The sequence below is a fragment of the Myxocyprinus asiaticus genome, chromosome 44, assembly GCF_019703515.2.
Source record: "Myxocyprinus asiaticus isolate MX2 ecotype Aquarium Trade chromosome 44, UBuf_Myxa_2, whole genome shotgun sequence".
Taxonomy (NCBI): Eukaryota; Metazoa; Chordata; class Actinopteri; order Cypriniformes; family Catostomidae; genus Myxocyprinus; species Myxocyprinus asiaticus.
Window position 1 is genome coordinate 19,065,235 of NC_059387.1, and position 23,492 is coordinate 19,088,726.

Sequence of the window (23,492 nt, forward strand, 5' to 3'; positions counted from 1 at the left end):
AATATTTGTATGAACATACAGGTGCATCTCAATAAATTAGAATGTCGTGGAAAAGTTCATTTATTTCAGTAATTCAACTCAAATTGTGAAACTCGTGTATTAAATAAATTCAGTGCACACAGACTGAAGTAGTTTAAGTCTTTGGTTCTTTTAATTGTGATAATTTTGGCTCACATTTAACAAAAACCCACCAATTCACTATCTCAAAAAATTAGAATATGGTGACATGCCAATCAGCTAATCAACTCGAAACACCTGCAAAGGTTTCTTGAGCCTTCAAAATGGTCTCTCAGTTTGGTTCACTAGGCTACACAATCATGGGGAAGACTGCTGATCTGACAGTTGTCCAGAAGACAATCACTGACACCCTTCACAAGGAGGGTAAGCCACAAACATTCATTGCCAAAGAAGCAGGCTGTTCACAGAGTGCTGTATCCAAGCATGTTAACAGAAAGTTGAGTGGAAGGAAAAAGTGTAGAAGAAAAAGATGCACAACCAACCGAGAGAACCGCAGCCTTATGAGGATTGTCAAGCAAAATCGATTCAAGAATTTGGGTGAACTTCACAAGGAATGGACTGAGGCTGGGGTCAAGGGATCAAGAGCCACCACACACAGACGTGTCAAGGAATTTGGCTACAGTTGTCGTATTCCTCTGGTTAAGCCACTCCTGAACCACAGACAACGTCAGAGGCGTCTTACCTGGGCTAAGGAGAAGAAGAACTGGACTATTACCCAGTGGTCCAAAGTCCTCTTTTCAGATGAGAGCAAGTTTTGTATTTCATTTGGAAACCAAGGTCCTAGAGTCTGGAGGAAGGGTGGAGAAGCTCATAGCCCAAGTTGCTTGAAGTCCAGTGTTAAGTTTCCACAGTCTGTGACGATTTGGGGTGCAATGTCATCTGCTGGTGTTGGTCCATTGTGTTTTTTGAAAACCAAAGTCACTGCACCCGTTTACCAAGAAATTTTGGAGCACTTCATGCTTCCTTCTGCTGACCAGCTTTTTAAAGATGCTGATTTCATTTTCCAGCAGGATTTGGCACCTGCCCACACTGCCAAAAGCACCAAAAGTTGGTTAAATGACCATGGTCTTGGTGTGCTTGACTGGCCAGCAAACTCACCAGACCTGAACCCCATAGAGAATCTGTGGGGTATTGTCAAGAGGAAAATAAGAAACAAGAGCCAAAAAATGCAGATGAGCTGAAGGCCACTGTCAAAGAAACCTGGGCTTCCATACCACCTCAGCAGTGCCACAAACTGATCACCTCCATGCCACGCTGAATTGAGGCAGTAATTAAAGCAAAAGGAGCCCCTACCAAGTATTGAGTACATATACAGTAAATGAACATACTTTCCAGAAGGCCAACAATTCACTAAAAATGTTTTTTTTTATTGGTCTTATGATGTATTCTAATTTTTTGAGATAGTGAATTGGTGGGTTTTGTTAAATGTGAGCCAAAATCATCACAATTAAAAGAACCAAAGACTTAAACTACTTCAGTCTGTGTGCATTGAATTTATTTAATACACGATTTTCACAATTTGAGTTGAATTACTGAAATAAATGAACTTTTCCACGACATTCTAATTTATTGAGATGCACCTGTATAAAGATTCAACAACTAGGACATAAACTGAACATGTTTCACAGACATGTGACTAACAGAAATGGAATAATGTGTCCCTGAACAAAGGGGGGTGTCAAAATCAAAAGTAACAGTCAGTATCTGGTGTGGCCACCAGCTGCATTAAGTACTACAGTACATCTCCTCCTGATGGACTGCACCAGATTTGCCAGTTCTTGCTGTGAGATGTTACCCCACTCTTCCACCAAGGCACAAGTTCTCTGACATTTCTTGGGGGGGAATGACCCTAGCCCTCATCCTCCGATCCAACAGGTCCCAGACGTGCTCAATGGGACTGAGATCTGGGCTCTTCGTTGGCCATGGCAGAACACTGACATACCTGTCTTGCAGGAAATCATGCACAGAACAAGCAGTATGGCTGGTGGCATTGTCACGCTGGAGGGTCATGTCAGGATGAGCCTGCAGAAAAGGTACCACATGAGTGAGGTGGATGTCTTCCCTGTAACATACAGCGTTGAGATTGCCTGCAATGACAACAAGCTCAGTCCGATGAAGCTGTGACACACTGCCCCAGACCATGACAGACCCTCCACCTCCAAATCGATCCCGCTCCCGCTCCAGAGTACAGGCCTCGGTGTAACGCTCATTCCTTCAACAATAAACGCAAGTCCGACCATCACCCCTGGTGAGACAAAACCGCGACTCATCAGTGAAGAGCACTTTTTGCCAGTCCCGTCTGGTCCAGCGAAGGTGGGTTTGTGCCCATAGGCAACGTTGTTGCCAGTGTTGTCTGGTAAGGACCTGCCTTACAACAGGCCTACAAGCCCTCAGTCCAGCCTCTCTCAGCCTATTGTGGACAGTCTGAGCACTGATGGAGGGATTATGCATTCCTGGTGTAACTCGGGCAGTTGTTGTTGCCATCCTGTACCTGTCCCGCAGGTGTGATATTCGGATGTACCGATCCTGTGCAGGTGTTTTTACATGTGGTCTGCCACTGCGAGGATGATCAGCTGTCCTTCCTGTCTCCCTGTAGTGCTGTCTTAGGCGTCTCACAGTACGGACATTGCAATTTATTGCTCTGGCCACATCTGCAGTCCTCATGCCTCCATGCAGCATGCCTAATGCACGTTCACGCAGATGAGCAGGGACCCTGGGCATCTTTTTCGAGTTTATTTATACATATTACCTATGCAACCCATGTGTTTAATATGAAAAATCACAATTTTATTTTTCACATTTATACTATTACCTGTAAGAATTGTATAATAGAACGCTAAATGTAATGGGCAGATTTAAACATGCCCACATTTATCCACCATTAATATGTAGGAAATTTTGGTAGTATAAATGCACACGATCAGATTAGAAATCTGAATAAAAATTCTCCACCATTTAATATGTAATACAACAGGCTTGTTGTATCCGCTCACAATTTATATGTAATGAATTAGCTTAATAAGGAAATTATGATTAATTCACTTATTGAAAGAATTAAGGTGTACGTCTGATCACTCGGCTACGCTGAGTTGATATGACGCATCTGTAAATTCTTTAGAGTAATACTATTCTCACAGCCATTGAAAATAATATCACAAATATGTTGAAATATTTTTTGAGCTCGGAGTGCAGACCTTTTAAAAATCAATTGACGAGATTATTTATCAAAATATACCACAGTCAAGTGCTCTTTGAATACAAACAAGAAAAACAGGTTGGTGAGTGAACTGTAACTGAGTAAACTGAACTTTATGGAATCAATAGACAATGCCTTGAGAACCATCAATCCTTCATTTAGTATACCTCGATTTGCCATCGGGTTACTCAAAATATTTTAAAAAACACCAGAACTTTCTAGCAAAAGTCTGGAGATGTACTTGCATTTCGTTGCGTTTCCTTGCATTGCTTTGGTTCTTTGGCTGTGTCAGTAGAAAGTTCTGGTTGTTCCGTCGATGTTTTGTACCTCTGTTAAGATCGTGGACGTCGGGTATTTCATTGCTGGAATGATGAGGCAGGCTTTGAAGGCCTCCCGCAAGAGAGACTCACGACTCCCTGTCAAGTGTGTGAGTCGTAACGCAGAGAAGAGAACTCTTTTCGGAACTTTGCGTTCCCAGTTTTTCTGAACTCTACATTGTGCAGAACTTGGACAGAGGGGTGCCAAAGTGAAGAGGAAGAGTGCAGAGAAAGAACAAACAAGAGGATGAACAGGAGTGCTCATCCTAGGTGGGGAGGTTCTGTTGAGTTGAGGTTGGCCACACCCCAAAGTTGTCTTGAGCCAGTCAGAAGTGTCTTTTCAGATACCATGTGATCATCTCTCTGTCCCACCTTCTGAAGGTGATTAATGATCCTTTGTGTTAAGGCCTCTTAAAATTCCCATTTGAAAAAGTACATGTTTTAATCATGACCTTTTATATCTTGTATACAACTGAATATATCAAAAATGTATTAACATAACAATTCCTGAAATAATATGACATGAATAAGACAAGATTAAAGATTATAATCATCAATTTGATGGTTAGAAAAGTGATTACAGGTCATAACAACATCATTTTCAGAATTATCTAGCAAGGCTAGGTATTGTGTACATGTTGGTACAAAAAGGTAAATTCTGTGCATTTTAGAGGGTTAAATAAGCAAAGTACTGTGACTTTGTGTGAAATGTTCATGGATCAGAGGAGCAGAGCATTAGTTTTGTGTCATCCTTAGAAGAGTTCAACGGTTCAGATCCAGTGCGTATCTGTTCAATCTCCCTCTCTTGAACAATGAGGATAGTCATTCAGTATATAATTAAGTGTTTGTGTTGTTCTGACTGAATGAACGGAACAAAGGAGCTTCTTTTGGATTTCTGGAGATCATGGACGGTCAGGTGTTCCACAGGAAATGTCTCATGCTCCCTTATTAGTCTAATTTAAGTGTAGCAAATTGTTTATATTAAAGGACAAATGGAGTGTCTTAGATTTCCATGGCAACCATGGAGGTTTCTTCAGAAGATGGATTTTAAGATGGATTTTAAGTCATGTGATGATGACTTTGTTGGTGGGGTTTTGTGTTGCTTCAACAGATCTACCTTTGTTTTCAAGGCAGTTAACATTAGCCAGATGCGGGTTTTAGCTCATTTATGGCTTTGAGGAATTTCCAGGGACTGCGGGCCTCTGTGTCTTAGTTTTAATAACTTGGAAAGAAAATATCAGTTTACATCCTGGATTCAAGTCATTCAGCATAGCAATTGTTAATTATTCTGCCCATAAGATCCTACATACCTCTACAAACCCATTTAAACATAATTCCTTCACTCAATCCTGTATAACAACTCTGTGTACATATAGCCTACTATTCATCTTATCCTGTAATTCTGTGTCTAGCTGTTGCTCTGTATGAACTGAAAGCTTCTGATAAGAGGCCGAATTCCTTGTGTGTGTGAGCACATCTGTGTCACAATGTGATATCTGATGGTGTCAGATGGTAATGATGTACTTTGAAAATACAGTATGTATGTACCATTCTGTATTTACAATGTTATTCAAAGTACTTTAAAGAATACCATGGTACTACCATGGTAATTTGATATAAGTTTACCTTATTCATATAGGCTACTACTGTATTTACATGGTGCTTCAATGTAATTCAAAGAATACAATGGTACTACCATGGTATTTTGATAAATGTTTACCATATTCACATACAATTGAATGTACATGGTGCTTCAAGGTAATTCAAAGAATACCATGGTACTACCACGGGTATTTCATATATGATTACTTTATTCATATAACATTGTATTAGCACAGTGCTCCCAGGTGATGGTGACGTGCAAAGCACAAGGTAATGCCATGGTAATTTCTTGATGTGTTTTTGTTTAGGCTGCTAAGTGTTTTGATATTCTTTCGGTGGTAAAATGTCTTTACCTGCAATAGTCGTTCACAAGTTGCTCATGTGTTGAACTTAATAAAGACCTTCTTCATCACTGGCAAATGATAGGATGCATTTGCAGGTTCAGTTTCCATTAATTGTGGATCCACTGCAACCAGCATTATCTTTATTTTCCATGTTTTAAAGAATTCCGTAAGAGTGTTGGCAAGTGAGAGCATGTACCTAATGATTCAGCACCGCGTGCATGAGCTTTCTGAGTCATTCAGATTGAATTGCGAACCGATTCAGACTGCTTTGCTTTCACGTGTGACCAATTCATTGTAAAGAACCGACTTAAATTAGCGATTCATCTGTGAATCGTACACCTTTCATTCTGATTCAAAACTGGCAATAGTTAACACTGATGTGATGTAAGATGTAGTGGTGTAGCTTTTGTCAAATTTACACCACTACCTAATCAAAAATATAGCTTCGCTACTGAAAAGCTACTTGATTGTAAAAACTAGCGAAGCTACTGCCCATCAATGCTAATAGTTAGAGGCTAAGCTGTCTTAAGCTAATGGCTATGTTTATGCAACCAGCCCCTGATATTAATATAGCCTCATCACCATTGCCATTAAAACTTAAAGTGCGCCTCTCCTTGGGGAGCCAGCTTCTATCTCTTTGTGTGCACACACGTGTGTCCTCACAGGTTTAGGAGCAGAGCAGGGAGAGTACCGGTCAACCTAGGTGCAATCGCCGGGGGTGACAGCATGCATTGCTCCCCCTAGGAGGGGAGCGAGGGGCAGCCATCGGACCCCGCCCATGTCTGGGACCATCTCTTGGACACTCCCCCTTCCTACACAGAGCCGATTCACTGCAAGGGTGCCAAATACCCCTATATTTTGGACACTTTTCCCCTTTAACTCCCCTATTTGGACATTTGATGTTGATTATTATTTTATTAAATAAACACCTCTCCGAGGCCTGGAGCCACAACCACTCTGTCTGTTTCTTGCTCACCCTGCCACAGTAATATTTAAAAATAATACATAATATTGGATCTAAAAATTCTAACTACAGTACAATCTATTGAATTATTTACCTGATCAGAATGATTTGGTCCATTTGCAGAGAACCATGACATAGCAAGCATACGCTTCAGCATTGATCAGATCATTCTCTTTGCCATTGATTAGACAGACTAATAGGCTGGCTCCAGAAGAAAGGAGGGATGAGAGACAGAGACAGCATGCGATTTCTTGAATGCTCGAAGTGCAGAATCATCAGTCTTTTTTGCCAACAGCTAATATCAAATGATCAAAGTACTGCATACTGCCAACTTTCTCTGATACACTGCCTTGACTGCATTTGCATTATTTAAACTATATCAGATGAGAAACAAGTGCTGCTGTACTCAATTCAGCTGCAGGAATGATTGCAAATGTGATGTTTCTTTTATACAACAGTTCTATAACAAGAAGCTAATACAGAGTAACATAACTTTTTACACAATATGGTCAGTTATTTAGTTTATTTTTGCTCTGCTAAAGAAAACAGTTCCAAACGAGGCCAAAGCTTCCTAGTGAAGTGAGTTTTTATGTTACATGTCAGCATTCTTGTAACACCACTTGTCCAATCATATTAGAGGAATGAAAATAACTTGTATAATGCAAAAGTATAATACAAGTATGCTCACAAATACTATCCACCTGACATAGATGCTTTGTTCCACTTTCAACACCTTTTCTTGTAAAGGAGAGACAATTGTTCCCATCTTTCTCTCCACAGAAGTTTAATATTACAGAATGAGCACATATACTAAAATATCTCAAACCGAGAGCTCCAAGGTAGCACATCTCATCAGCACAAGTCTTTATGTTGCTCTGATATCCTAAAATGCAATTGCGGCCCTCAAACACTGAAAGCAGACTCAGCTCAATGTCTTATTAGCCTGATTTATGAATACTGCACATGCTCTGAGAGGAGCTTACATTTGGATGCCAAACAAGCCTCTGCGTCACTCACAAATCCCTGCAGTGGTACCCTACATCAGTCAACAGAGAAAACAATCACCCAAACAACTGAGGATGTCAGCAGCCAATGTTTCCTGTCACAGCGTTCATGAGTTCATTCACTAACTTTTCTTTTTTCTAGGTTTCCTTGTCATTTTAAAGCTCTTGTTTTGTGTAATAAGCTGTCTTGGTTAATTTTGAGTGTGTAAGCTTGACATATTGAGGTTGCCAGATCTTACACATTCTCATCACCCAGTAACACCCAAATGCACTATATACCGTAGGATGAATATTTAGTTCTTAGTGTTTTGAATAATCTAAATTAATCTTGTGACTGATCTGCAGTCATAGCAAAATCATTTTCAGATCTCCATGAAAAGCACCTGTACAGTGTCTGATGGATTGTCAGAGAAAGAAAGAGAGACAGAGAGAGAGATGACAGTGTAGGCACAAGAGGCTGGAGTGTGATCAGAACATCTGCTGTACAGCTGATTCTGATCCACACAATAACAGATAGACTGATATGTGACTGAAGTGGGAATTAATATCATATTTTGAAAGTGTATATAATGTGTATGAATGTGTTAGCATCATTGCAAGACTACTACATACTTACCAAAGAAATAATTAAATGGACATGAATTATAAAGTTTTCGCTAAAAGATAATATTTGCATCAAATTATTTAGCAATTGTAAAACACCATTTAGATACCACATGCCAACTTGCATTGCTTTATGTGTAGTTAAATAAATAATAAAAAGGTTTATTTGCTGCTTTGGATTCATTATAACCTTATAAGTTGTTTAAATCGTAGTTTTTATAGTCGTTTTAGGGTTTACAGTGTTACATCTTCATGGCAGCTTTACACAGGAAAGGTTAGTAAGCAATTTTATAACACTAAAATCCTATTTAACACACAAATTGTTAACTTGTGGCAATACTTTTGAAACAGGGAGTATTTTAACGTTTATGGTTTGGCCCCCATTCACTTCCATTGTAAGTACCTCACTGTAACATTGATTTTTATTTATTTATTTTTTTAAACCCTTGTGCACTGTTCGTTTGTGAGTCACACTTGTGATGTTTGCGTGTCAAAAATGACCTGAACATACATGTGTAATATTTTCCCTTTTTTCCCCCTCTTTTTTTTTTTTTTTTTTTTAAGATATGTAATAACACTAATTTTACTAAAGTAAAAACACTAAAGTTGTGCATTTTTGGAGGGGACTGTATGATATTTAGACCTTATTTAACTCTAAATTACTAAATTACACCATTAAATTTCATATCAAATAAACACATTTTATGTTATCTTTACTTCAATAAAAAACCTTCATTTCAGTAAATTGAAAGTGTCAAAACATCACAATTTGTCACGCATTGGGGGTCTCTGGTGACATCTGCTGGAATAATAATAATAATAAAAAAAACAAAAAACAATTACATGAAATAACAACTATGGCCAATAGATGGCTTCAGTGCTCCATGCATTGGCTCATCTCGTAAGCTCATGTTCTAACAAACTTAATTTCTAGATATTATCACAAGTTATGCATTAAATATATATTTAGACATTATTAAAAAAAAAAACTATTATTTGTCAAACTGTTGCATTTTTTTTCTAAACCGCTTGAGTTGAAGTGTCAGATTTTGCAATGATGCTCCAGTATGCTGTCAAACATGATAATGTGCCACAGTCAAATCTGATTGTGTAACAAATAAAAGAGGTATTATTTTGTTACCTGTCATTAATTTCCAAAATCAAACATCAAAATTCTAGCATAAACTTTGTCATGCAGGGGTCAGACACAGACTTTGATCTGTGTGGTACGTTTAGTATATATACACATTTCACCTGTCAGGGTGTCTTCACCAGCAAAAAAAAAAAAAAAAACTCCTAAATTGGTCAGATGATGTTGATCTTCAAATCTAGTTATGTGCACATATTTGTGTAATGGTTAGGGTTAGGTTTAGGGGTAGAGTTTGGAAACAGAAAATATTGTTAGCTTGATATGAAATCAATGGATGTCAATGAGAGATCACTAATATAGTCAAACTTACCTGTGTGTGGGTGTGTTTTCTGCATTGTGGATGTTTAATAATCTTACCCCTTCATTTATGTGTGGTGGTGTTCAGCATTGAGACTGGTTTATAGGTTTTTATTTGACAAAAACAACAACAACAACAACAACAAAAAATCTCCATATTTTAGTATTAGCCATTCATTTAAAAAATGACCCGGAACATCACAAGTGTTGCTTTGTTTTTTTAACGACCCCTTAGACTTATCGAATTAAGTCCAGATCTTTTTTTTTGTGTGTGTTCTGATAGCTAGTGGAGGAAGGAGGGGAAAGTCTAAATTAATATTTGTGGTAATCAACATTATGCCACAAATGCTGTCGATTGAGCATAACTTGTATTGAACCTGAAATATTCCTTTAAGAGTGAGTGACTGAGTTGTCATGAAAACAAGCTACATGACAAGTTTGTGTACAATGTTAAGATCGACCAGTGAACTTTAACATGTAATTTCATACACATACACTTAAAAAAAATAAAAAATAAAAAAAATAGCAAAGATGGTACCTTCAGAGGTACAACTGCTTGTCACTGGGGCAGTACCCTCAAAGGTACACCCACTGTACCTTCTTTATACCTTAAGGTACTAATATGTACCTTTTAGGAACAGATGAGATACTTAAGAGTACTAATATGCACCCTTTCGGGACAGTTAATGTACAAATACGTTCCGATTAACATATAAAGGGTACAGTGGGTGTACCTTTGAGAGTACTGCCCTAGTGACAAGCTGTTGTACCCCTAAAGGTAAAATATTTGCAAATTTTTTATAAAAGTGTATATATTTGCCCGATGAACAAGTGTGGGGGACAGCTGGACATGTCTATCTTACGTCCACACTGAAACGAATTTTCTCTCTAAATTTACTAATTGTCTTCTCTGTCTCTTTCTATCTCTCACAGACACACATGTATGGCTAGAAATAAAAGTCAGTTAAATTACATTTGCAGCAGGACCCCCGGCACCCTTTGCACCCCTGTTGTGTGGCTCTGACTACAACACCTGAATTAACATGATACTATCACTGATAGAAGCCTTTTTATAATGCCCGATGATGCAGGACAGAACTACAGGTAGACATGTCACTGGCATGATGGGAAAAGGCCATACCTCCCGCATGAAATTTGGTAAATATTCCATGACAAATAGCTAACGTGTGCAGGTCAACCGTGGACAGAGCTTTAGCAAGTGCATGCTGAAAGAGTCTGGGTTATTCATGTGTCAGTGGTCTCCAGCCATAAATCATTGATGAGGAAGGTAGGGTAGTGTGCAGGCACAGTGTTCAGCATTCAGTGTGCTCTCTTGGACATGACTGATAGGGTCTGGAGATTATATGTCTGCAGTCAGAAAGAAGTTCTAATGTTCTCTGTTAGACCAGTCCACCAGATTCAGCTCTCAGAGCGAATGCACTAACAATGAACTGCGCCCACTGATAGTGCCTTTTATTTGCATGTACATTCTGTGTTGGTTAGCCCCCGATTCACTAAAGGAATTATGCAAATTAGGTAATGGTGCAAACATACCCAAAAATCTGTGTTGAAAATAATTGGCTAGGCATAAAACCCCATCTTGCATTAGGTCAGTTCTGAGTGCAAGGTTGTGGAGGATGCAGCAGCAGACTACCACAATCGACCATATTTACCTGGGACTGTAGGGCAACAGTTCACAGCCGGGATTCAGGTGCCTGCATCTACTCTTTAAAATGCAGAAAGTGCTCATTTACATCATGCAGCTTGACATATGGGTGGGTTAAAACTCTCTTCTCTATCACTTGATCAACATTTGATAAATTACTGCTGTCAAGATCAATAGAAAATGTACACAACTCTATTTTAAAATATATATATATATATATAAAAATTAAGGCTCTATAACATAGGTTGGACATTGTTCTTTATAAAACAGAATAGTAGGATGTCTTCTTCATTGTCCAAGTATCATACTCACCATTGCTTAGAGTGTGAATTAAATGCTCAGGCGAACTTCTATTATTTCTATTATTTTGAATAAAAAAGGCTGAAAACATTTTCCCCATTACATAGTATGAAGAATATGCAGTACTGCCTGGTGGACAGTACTGCCAGGCTTTGGGAATAATGTGAATGAATGCAGGTGCTTGTTTGACAGGTGTTATTAACAGACTGAGCTGTCTCTTGCTATTGGGAACAACAGCAGGTCACTTTGCTGTTTTGGCATGTCAGCACGCAGAGGGGAATTGAGTTTAATGGGGTCTGGGTGCTCCCTCATTGGCATTCATTGAAGAAAGTGCATGTTTGTTCCATGCCTCTGGATAAAAGACTCTTTAGCGTCTCAAAGCCACTGACATCTTTAAAGGACATTCAAGGACTCTAAGACACTGAGAGGAAATGTTGACTACAAAGGAAATTATTGCCTAGTCCTGGCTTTCCGTGCCCTTGGGTGCCTACATCCTAACTTTGACTGTAAACCTGCACTTAATTATTTATTTATTTTTTAATAAAATGGAAATAAATTAATATTTTTTAGAATTCTCTTAAATAATTTACTGGTGGAATAACGGTTTAATATTTATGTGCATTATGTGCACTCTTTTTCTGACTGTCATTGGCCATGACGGTTTGTAACTGATTTTGATTGGCTGCTCCATATTTTAAATGCGCATGTGATACACTCTTTATTTTCAAATACCTGACGAAGGTTGCATGACCGAAACGTTTAATTAATTAAATGGTTTATTAGCAAGCAGCAGCAGTGTGTGGTATTTTGTTTCTTGTTTATTTACTTCAGTTATTTTTCCTACGCACCTGCAGATAATTTATCAGGTGTGCGGTGGTTTGTTTCTTCTTTTATGAACTGTTAATTAAACTTAAAAATAAAAGACAACAATAGAGAGAGAAAGAGAGGGAGAGAGAGAGAGAGAGAGAGAGAGAGAGAGAGAGAGAGAGAGAGAGAGAGAGAGAGAGAGAGAGAGAGAGAGAGAGAGAGAGAGAGAGAGTATTCAATGGATAACTAAAAACTACAACCTAGGTTCCATGGTGTATACAAGCTGAATCTCCAAAAAGAATGTCACTTGTTAAAATATTATTTATAAATTTAAACAAAACAGCTTTGCTGCCATTAAACCATCCTGCTCATCCAAAATTTTAAGTTCAGGGTTAATCCAAGCCTGGGGAAAGTTTGCAAAGGAGCAGAGAGCACTTACCAAACACTTTACCCAAGAAGAGTGACTTGACCAGGTTGAACTGTGTGTCTGATGCTTCAGGCAGGGTGTAGCTGACTGGAGGATAATGATCCAACTGCAAGAAAAACACAATAAATTATTTTAAACAATAAAATACTATCATATGTAAATGTCTCTCTCTTGTGGTCATGGTGTAAATGTCCATGCGCTTGATATTTCCATATTACGGGCTTTGGCGTCATCTACTGGCCATATATTCAATCAACACATTCGACCGTTCAGTTACCAAAGCACCACACATGTGACTCCATTAGAATAATTGTTACCTCTTTTAAAAAAACAGTTTCGGAAGCAAATGTGGCTAATATATATAAAAAGTAATATAACGAGTTAATATTGATAAAAAATAAAAATAAAAATAATAAAAAAATGTTGAAAAAATACATGTTTAAAAAGTCCTGAATTAATATGGTTCATTATTAGTTCTTGTTAACTAATGTGGTTAACTAATGTTAACGATACAACCTTATTTGTATAATATAATATAATATAATATAATATAATATAATATAATATAATATAATATATATTACTGTTATAAATATATATTGTCAAAATTTGCTTTCATAAGGCTGATGTTTAACTGTTTAAACAACCAAAACTGTCAAATTAGTTGTAGTTATATTAATTTATATGAAGTTGCATATCTATACAAGCAGCTACTTTCATTAAATGCTTCTGTACATTACTGTAACCTACGGATGTCTGTCCAACAATGATTTGATTTTGAGTTTAATTTGATTTTAAAACCAAACAAACATGTTGATATGAAGTAAGGCTGCAACTGTTTACGTAATCACTCACGTAAGAGAATCACTCTCTCTCTCTCTCTCTCTCTCTCTCTCTCCCCCACCCACCCACACACGCACGCACATGCACGCACACGCACGCACGCGCGCGCGCACACACACTTGACAGCTTTAATTACCCTGTTACAGATGATTCACTGGCAGTAGCGGATCCTAGCATAGACGATATAGGCAGGCGCCTAGAGCGACAACGCTCTCTGGTGCGGCACAGAGCTTGCAAGATCGCGATGGGAGAGAGGTGCCCCAAATCATGCCACCTTGACCCCACACAGAGCTCGCAAGATCGCGATATTCCTGACAGGCTACTCAGCCTAAAAGGCTCTAAACGGTTAGGATTATAGATGTTCATAATGCATTCTTACATTCTGAACAAACATAAGATAATCATAATCAGTGGTCTTGAGAAAATAAGTATCAACCATGTGATTGCTGGGCAGATTTGACAAAATCATTAATGATTTTGCATCAATGAAAACTAGGAGGGGAGAGTTCAATTTGAAATGAGGAATTATGTGTAATAGGACAAGCAGAAATCAGTAGATATTCTGTCATTTTCTTTCTTTAGTGACTCTATAATTTAATTGTGCAATTTAAGTTCTGTATATATAATGAACATGTTAATTTGCCAGATATATATATATATAGTTACTTCATTTCTATATTCATTGTCTAGTTATACCCAAAAATGAAAATTCTCTCTTCATTTATTCAGCCTCATGCCATTCCAGAAACATGGCTTTCTTTCTTTTGCAGAATGCAGTTGAAGATTTTGAGAAGAATATTTCAGCTCTGTAGGTCCATACAATTCAAGTGAATGTTGGCCAGAACCTTGAAGCTCCAAAAAGCACATAAAGGCAGCATAAAAAGAATCCATAAGACTCCAGTGGTTAAATCTATGTCTTTAGAAGGAATAAGATATAGAATGATATGAAATAGATCGATAATCCCTTTTTACTCTAAATCTACACTTACACTTTCAGATCTAAAGTGAATCTAAACAGGCATCACATGTGCCTTTAAGATGTGATAGTGGAGATATAGAGTAAAAAATAAAAAAACTTAAATATTTATCTGTTTCTCACCCACACCTATTATGTCACTTCTGAAGATATGGATTAAACCACTGGAGTCTTATGGAGTACTTTTATGCTGCCATTATGTGATTTTTATAGCTTCAAAGTTCTAACCAACATTTACTTGCATTGTATGGACCTACAAAGCTGAGATATTCCTCTAAAAATTTTTTCATTTGTGTTCAGCAGAAGAAAGAAAGTCATACACATCTGGGATGTCATGAGGGTGAATAAATGATGATAGAATTTAAATTTTTGGATGAACTAACCCTTTTATATATTTTGTGTTAAAGCATAGTTCTGTAAAAAAAGTTATTAACATCATAAAATCCATAATTATTTTTGGAGGAGGGGTAGGGTTAGGGGTTGGGATTGGGAAGATAAGGGTGCGCCACGTCGGATTTTGCCTAGGGCACCAAGTAAGCCAGAACCGCCACTGTTCACTGGCACTCCTAATTAGCATGAGGCATCTCAGCCTTGGTGTTAAAATAATAATTTCCAATAAATTACTTTTTTTTGTGCTTGAAGATATGGCTTCTCTCTCAGTCGTCTCTGTGTTCTGAGAGTGGATCCCTCAACACTGAAGATCCCCATGAATACAAATTAGGCCAACAGAAAGAAATGGTGACACCAACACAATATGTTTGTCCGACATGTTTCAGCTCTAATTTGTTCCACTGATGTGACAGACTGATAAATGAAGGTGTGTTTATTCAGATGCCTCCCAGGTGCAATTGGGCTGGGTAAATCGTCCAGAAGAACCCCTCCAGACCTTATCCAATTGCATTTCTAAATCTCACAAGTCCTGGTAAGCTTGTGTGTCTGCTGCTACTAATGGAGGAGGGTGTATTGCCATTTGTCGATGGCATAATGTGACCAAATGAAATTGCTTTCAGCCTGTTTACATTTATCTAGGGAAACTAAAGGAGGCTGGGATTGAGGGATGACTCGGAAGGAGAGACAGGGTGTCCCCTGTGGTGCTGCGCCCCCTGATGCAGCTAGCACTAATGAGCCCTGCTGTGAGCCTGTAATTAATCTCCATCCAACACGTTACCTATTTGACAGGCCACCCTACAGCACTGCAGCCACCCAGAGAGGGACACTCTACCTGGGAGGCAATAGCCAGAGTCCTTGTGGGGCGTCCACTGCTGTGACAGCCCAACCTCAGTTATAGCCGCAACCTCACCGGGAGAATAATTCAAAGAGAGGAAGAGGTAACAACTGCAGAAGATATAAAAGGGAAAGATGAGAGAGTAATAAAAGGAAGACAATGGAGGTGTGGGTGTGTGTGTTTGGGGGCTTCATATAGATCAGGGATGGGCAACTTCGAAGGGGGTGAGGGCTAACATTTTTTCTCCATTCTACCAAGGGGCCGGATTACAAATCCGCACTCTAACAATGTTCACCCCTTTACTCAATTTCCTCATTATTGTGAGTAATCTATGCACAACTAATGTAATGTTCTTTTAAAGATTTTGTTACCTATATTAACATTTGTTTACTAAAACACGGCGTTCACATGTACAAATTCATGTTCAATTGACAAGCAATATACTTCAGATTTACATTTTCAAGAAAATTTATCTCATTTGCATTGTCTACATTTGCAGCAGACAAACACACAAATGAACAGACAACATTTTCAACCCCACCTCATAAAACATCTTATAGGTATTAGTTCAAATCTAAATATTATCATCAGTAACAATACTGGATACAAGAACATAACATTTCAGTGCATTAATACAAAACATTTCACAACATACACGCACGGGCCGAGAACATTCTCTCTATTCGCAAGACTTTTCAACAATCAGTCAGGCATTTCAATCATGCATTTCTTCAAAGTTTCTCCCTCTTATAACAACTTTTTCGTTTTTCACAAGCATAAGCAAAACAGCATTAGATGTCTTTGGTGTTTTCCGCACTATCACGGATTTCATAAAAACTTTGGATGCCTTTAACCCTTGTATTTTATTTACCCTTTACATCTGTGAGGAGAGTAGCTCTGGTGTATGTATCTCTCATACTGTACGCCTCTTTGATCACTTGATCAATGGTGTATTTGCAAATCAAATTGAAATCTTTAATGACAGATTTCGTATCCAGGCAAACAAAAGAGATGGGTTCCACCTGCGTACATTAACAATAGCTCTGACAAGCTGAGGTAAAATGTAGCTCAATTTACCTTATAAATGATGAGCAAGTGTTAAGATGTTGCATGCTAGAATCCTAGAGTGTTCAGCAGGTCTGCTAAGAACAAGCGACCTCTTCTGATCAATAGTTGTAATAACATCATAAACTGAATGCAATCTTTACATAACCCCTTTTTCAAAGAAATAAAATCAATCCTCAGTCTTGTCCGACGGGCTGTATTCAATGACACAGAGTGCCGTATACGGCCCGCGGGCCGCTAGTTGCCCATCCCTGATATAGATACACTAAAATTACACAAAAGCTTTGTTTGTTCAGCCTCTGCAATCCAGGACGAGGTGAGGATACATTTTTTATCTTTCCAGAACCATCATAACTCAAAACAATGCAAACTGATAATAGAGGCAAGGCGAAGATTAAAACATTGGCTATATTCACACGGTCAGTGATTGGGACTGACAGTTATATTTACTAACAGGTGTGACTCTCAAATTGTCCTGTTCATACAACAGCTTATTGAAAATTCACTTCAGTTGTAGATAACGTATGGTTGTCTTTTGTTCATAAACAAAGTTTCTGTAATATATTTGTATTTAGGTACCGTATTCTTCAAGCCTTTCTCCGGTGTCCACCACATTACTTTGATAGCAAGCTGACCTGACTGGATGGAGGAAAACCCCAGAGGCATTCATTAATCTAAATGAATAATGCATCTTTAAATTAAAGAGCGCTCTGCCGTTTGCCTTAGGGTAAGAGCTGACAGCTTTTGAGCCACTCTCACAGCACATAATTGTTCTCTTAGTTATGTTTTGACCTTTCGCCGTCTGATTCAAAGAGGGTGTGGTGTTTCATTCTAAAGAAATATCACAGGCGTGGGTGTTGGTAAAGGTCAGCTGGACTGTTGTTACTGTACTGACTTTTGAAGCAACATATTTTTTCTCCTGGAAAACCCACAGGTGCTAACGACCTTAGCAAGCATCACAAATTAGAAATCTAAAATGCATTGACATGATCAAAATGTGATTAATCTAAATACGGTAGTTGTGTCTCACATACAATGGCTTATTTTCCGAAAAGAACTTTCATGCAGTGACAGCAGTATGCAACAGTGTGATGTGCTATACTTAATCTAAATCAATTTTAAACAATATTCTACTAATTCTTGGATAATCATCCAACATTCAATTTGCATGACCGTAATCACAATAATTGAGAGACTGCATGGAAGATGTAATATTTTTACTTTTAAATTATTTATTAGATTGGTGCAAAGCATTTTTTTTTTTTTTTTGTTGAAATAAATGTGGGTAAAATAGATTTCAACAAAAGTGTTAGTACCTGTACCAAAATTATTATTGATGGTAATGAGATTGAGACAGTCAGCTCCAATAAATATCTTGGCACAGTCATTGACAATAAGATAAAGTGGGTGGAAAATACAAATTCGATTGTGTTAAAGGTACAGAAGCGCTTGTATTTACTTAGGAAACTGTACTTGCATTGTTTTACAGATCTTTTATTGAATCTGTCTAAACATTTGCCATCATCTGTTGGTTTTATGGAATTAAAGTTTTAAGTAGAGCGCAGTTACAGAGATTGTGAATTTGGGATCGGGTATTACTGATGTAGGGCAGCTAAGTCTGTCTGCTCTATGTGAAAAACTGGCTCTCAAGAAGGCTTTGACCATTTTAAATGATTCTACTCAGATCTTTCACTCAGAATTTGTAGTCCTCCCATCAGGTTGGCGATACAGAGCTCCTAAGTTTAGGACTGTAAGAGCTTCAAATATCTTTTTTAGTAAATGCTGTGCCAGTTGTTAATGTTTATCTGAGGTAGGGGATGATAGGTAAGAAAGTTGTTTATATAAGGGTTGAAATATGGTGCTGTACTACTTTGTTAATTTCATTTTTATAGTTGTGATCTGTGTCTGTTTTAGTTGTATTATTCTGTATACTGTGTGTACAGTATGTACGTGTTTGTCATCAGATGCTGCAACAGAAATTACCCTTGGATGGGACAATAAAGATTTTCTAACTATCTAACTAAATGACTGACTGACTGACGGACGGACTGACTAACTAACACACGTGACAATTTTACATGAAATGTAAGATTTAGGCTCAAATTTATGAGTGTATATGGAAAGTGATATCTTAGGTGTTGTAACTGTCCTGTAATAACCCTATAACCCACACACTAACCATAGCCCCCAGACAAAACAATTTTAGATAGACAAAACTAAATAAAACACAAAACAAAAAAGCAAAACAAAAACACTAAAAAATGTTGGTGCGGCTATCCTTATGAGGACTCTCCATAGACATAATGATTTTTATAATGTACGAACAATAGATTATATCCCCTAACCCTACCCTTAAACCTAACCTTCACAATAAACTTTCTGCATTTGTACATTTTCAAAATAACATTGTTTAGTATGTTTTTTAAGTGATTTGAATTAGGGGACACTAGAAATGTCCTCAGAAACCACATTTATAGCATGATACCCTTGTAATTACCAGTTTTTAACCTACAAAAATGTCCTCATAAACCACCAAAACCCACACACACACACACACACACACACACACACACACACACACACACACACACACACACACACACACACACACACACACACTTAAATCCCCATACACATATGTCTGAATGTGAAAGATGGCTCTAGGTTTCAATTTGCTTCTATGTCAGAGGGGTTCCCATGGGCCATAAAGACAAGAGGAAAAGGGCCATGGTCCTCTCTCTTTCCTTTTTAATTTTCCCCATGCCAGACTTCTAGTGATGGTCTGTAGGATCTCAGGCATGGCAGAGCTGTGTCACAAGAAATGAAATAAGGCTGAATAAAATAGAGCTACAGCTCTTCTTTAAGCCTCATGCCCAAAGCTTATCTCTTATCCTGCTCTGCCTCATCCTTCCAGACAGCAGGCTTTTTGATTATTTGATTTAGCAGCACAGAGTGGGGGCCACACAACGACATAGAAAGTCCAGAGGGAGAGAGTGAGCAAAATGATAACAAAGCGTTCACTTTTGCAGACAAGGTCACAGTATATCTGACACAGTATTTGAACCTTCTGGCTGTTCTCTTGCCACATGTTAGGGCGATGGTATAATGAGAGCAGATCCATTGACACAGCAGTCTTGTGTAGTCAGACCTTTGATTAAATGGAAAAAGGTCTGGTCCACATTGCAGTTTATTGTGACAAAAAATCTCCCACAACGAGAGGAAGAGACCATTTGACTGACATAAAGCAACCAACCGAAGTTTGTTTTGTTTTATGAGTTTAGCTGAAATAGATTATGTCGCCATAATAGCCCAGTGTGGAAATAAATATTTAAATAATGGTGTGGAAGTCTCTGCGAATAGTTGTACAGAAAACTATTAATATGGTTTGCACAATCCCTACAACTACTTATTACCACATTTCCTACTCTTCGGCCATCATGTCTTGAGATGGAGGCATGGCAGAGCACATGCTTCCTGTGACCTTAATTACTCCTTTATCGCTCCATCTCTCGGACCTCCCTGCTCATCGATCACACGAGCTGCTGCATGTCTCTCCATTTAGGACATAATAAAAATCTAAAGTGCACACTGAGTCTTAGTTCAGGGATCAATAAGGGCTTTCAATTATCCTACTTCTGTACAGCATTTGGACCTGTGAGACCAGTGTAGTGCATCCTGGGTAAAAGCCACTACACACCTACACAAATAGCTGCATATCATACACATAAACTGTTCCAAAATCTACTGTAGTGAGCTGCCTTGCTGTATACTGCCTACATATTGAAGGGGTAAACTTCTAATCCCTCTTTGCTCTTGAAAGTTTTATCTTATATTTCATATCCTCACTTATTTTTATTATATTAATCAATGTTCTGTTCCTCTTTTCCTAAAAGGTACAAGTAATATGTATGTAATCTGAGGGGTGACCGAGGGTCTGACCCATGTCAGGAGTACAGTAACAGTGTTTACTCATTTAGCCCGGCCTCCGGAGAATGTGCATTTTATGTTGTATTGCATTTATTCAATTTCTATTTCTATTTTTATTACATAATGAATCATATACCCAATTTAACCATTTGATTATATTGAGGATTAATTAATCACAAGTAGTAATGTAAGAGAGAGAGATCGTAGTTATGATTTTTTGTTATTATCTTTGTTTTATGGTTTGTAAAAGTAACCATGACTGGACAACACATTTACCTCATTATGATCTACCTCATGTCATCAATGAATTGAAACATGAATTCACTTCAACTAGATGCAGCAATAGTGTGCTCTCTTGTGCCCTTTTGTTTCTCTCTGTGCTCTGTCCTAATGTTCCACAGATGGTGAGGCCCGGCATTCCAGCAAGGTTGGGGAGAAGGCCTCTATTCCTTACAAGGAGATAACACCTACACATTGCATGTCTAAATAACTCATGTCTCTGAATTATTTATGGTTATTGTGTCCTCTCTAATGTGACTTTGCCATAGTTGAAAACGACTTACAAGGATTTTAATTACTCTCCTTGGTACCCCTTTGATGAAAATGAAATGAGTAGCCATAACTGATAGCTAACCTTTGATATCTGCCCATAAGTGGTTTCAACCAAGAATGGGACCCCGATTCATGTTGTGGCTAACAATTATTGTTGGCACGAAAACAGAAACAGTCCATATTTGTAATATGTTAAAATGTTTGAAGTAGTTCACCTACCAGAATGCTAGAAATTGTAGTAGGATGACACCCTTAATGTAATATGCATATGACTGTAATTGCTTTGGAAAGTTTGTAAAACTTCACTTCGACTTCCTATCTTTCTAACTGTTGTATCTTATCGATTTGTGATGCCTATTGAACCTACAGAGAACAATCAGTAAACTCTCTCTCATTTGATTATTGCAAAACCTGACACTAAGTTTTTATTCTTCAATATCCATATTGAGGACCCAGCTGTTGCCACCTACAATATGCATCTGCCTTCAAAGGCAGCATTACAAGCATCACAGAACCAAAGTAACAGATAGGTAATACATAGGCAGAAACCTGGTGCCTCACACAAATAGCACTTTGTATAGTAACATATTTTAATGTATTTCAATGGCACTGATGGTAGTACAGTACACCATAGATTTGCTGGTCAGCATAGTGAATGTTTCTCACCTGTATCTCTATATCTCTCTCTACTCTGGAGATGTTGACGGTGTGGGGCTGCCCATTGGCCAGTTTCCTAGGGTCAATATCAATGGTGAAGGGTTCTTTGAGACCACCCAAGCTGTACCGCAGCTGCAGGGTACCTGAGTGTAACGGGGTGGGACAGAGAGAATAAGAATGAGCGGGAGAGAGATCAGATTTTTATCCATATCTCGACCCAACCTGCAGTCTTCTGAATAAAGATGGATGTAGAATGCCTGAGTGATTGAGGGACATTGAGAATCAGTGTTCTACATCAGTAATTCTGTCTGCACCCTGACATCACTCACCCCTACTGTACACTACTGCACAATCAAACGCACTTGGGCCCTACAGGCTGCAGGAAAGAACATAACCTTATTTAGGTTAGAGCTCAGGTCAGCAAGATAAATGTGCTCACAGGCAACAGATAAATTCAATGTGGGGTTAGCAGCTTAACTCAAAGAATAAAGTATCACCAGTCTTGTGTGTCCACTTCGGTTTTCATGGAATGGTCTTTAATGAAAACATTGCTCTACGAGTTTAACAATGGTATATTTGAGACACTGTGCTTAATGTGAAATAGTGTCTCTGAAGGGAATAAGGGCTTTCCTTTAAAAACCAGAAGCATTTTACTTTCAATCTCTAAAAAAATGGATCACAGTGTTTTGCACTATGCAAACAAATAGGGATGTAATTGCCTGCACTCTGTCATTTGCCTTATAATGTATTTTAACTGTTGGCATTCACACCTCAAAGAACAACTTAGGCTGCTGCCCAAAGTTGCTATCCAATTATTACAGTGCAGAGTCAAAAATGCTGTGGTACAATCACTCATGCACACACATACACTTGGTGATGAACTTTGATATAAAAAGATTGCATATCAGGTTATTTCCATATCTTACCATTGTGACGGAGCACCACAGCCATGTAGTCCTGGGTCTTTGAGCTGATGTAGACCAAAATACTAGGAGAAGTAGAAGTACTGAAACTGAAGGTCAGATCTTCCCGTGTCAGGTTGGTCTCTATTGGAAGGCTTGGGATTATGCTCTTTTCATCCAGGTTGGAGGCCGCAGCCATCACTTCTGGTATGAGGTTGTACCTCACCAGTGTGCCAACCTCAAAGAACCCTCCAACATCTGGAAAAAGAGAGAGCTTACCATGGTTTTGCTAATTACAACAGATGTCTTAACTGAACATGAAACAATAATACGACAAGCAATACGAGATATCTCTATCTAGGAGTTTTTCCTAACTAACCACGACAAGTGGCAAGTAGAAAGACATTTTGTCCATTGCGGTGGTATCGCACTAGGTAGCCCCACCCACAAAAAAAATCTAATTGGCTGTGATTATGTAACATTGTGCAGCAGTTTCGTGTTCAGTGTGTACAGACAAATTTGCTTGTAACTGGAAACTTTTCACGTCATGCCTGGTTAGGACACAGAATTAAGCCATGCTTTGGTTGTCCGTTCGTCACTATGCCTTGCACACAGCGCATGCGATGTAAATTTTGTCATCAGCAGAGTCC

The 23,492-nt window shown here is 38.4% G+C and overlaps 1 protein-coding gene across 3 annotated transcripts in view; it reads right to left on the reverse strand.

Moving 5' to 3' along the window:
* Nucleotides 1-23,492, reverse strand: part of LOC127434183 (contactin-associated protein-like 2) — a 508,727-nt gene that overhangs the window by 27,427 nt on the left and 457,808 nt on the right. For all 3 annotated transcript variants that reach the window (XM_051686737.1, XM_051686736.1, XM_051686738.1), the window contains 3 exons: nucleotides 22,867-23,100; nucleotides 21,950-22,083; nucleotides 12,708-12,801 (listed from right to left, as the gene is read on the reverse strand). In XM_051686737.1, coding sequence (XP_051542697.1) covers nucleotides 12,708-12,801; nucleotides 21,950-22,083; nucleotides 22,867-23,100 — 462 coding nt within the window. The remainder of the gene's footprint in view (nucleotides 1-12,707; nucleotides 12,802-21,949; nucleotides 22,084-22,866; nucleotides 23,101-23,492) is intronic.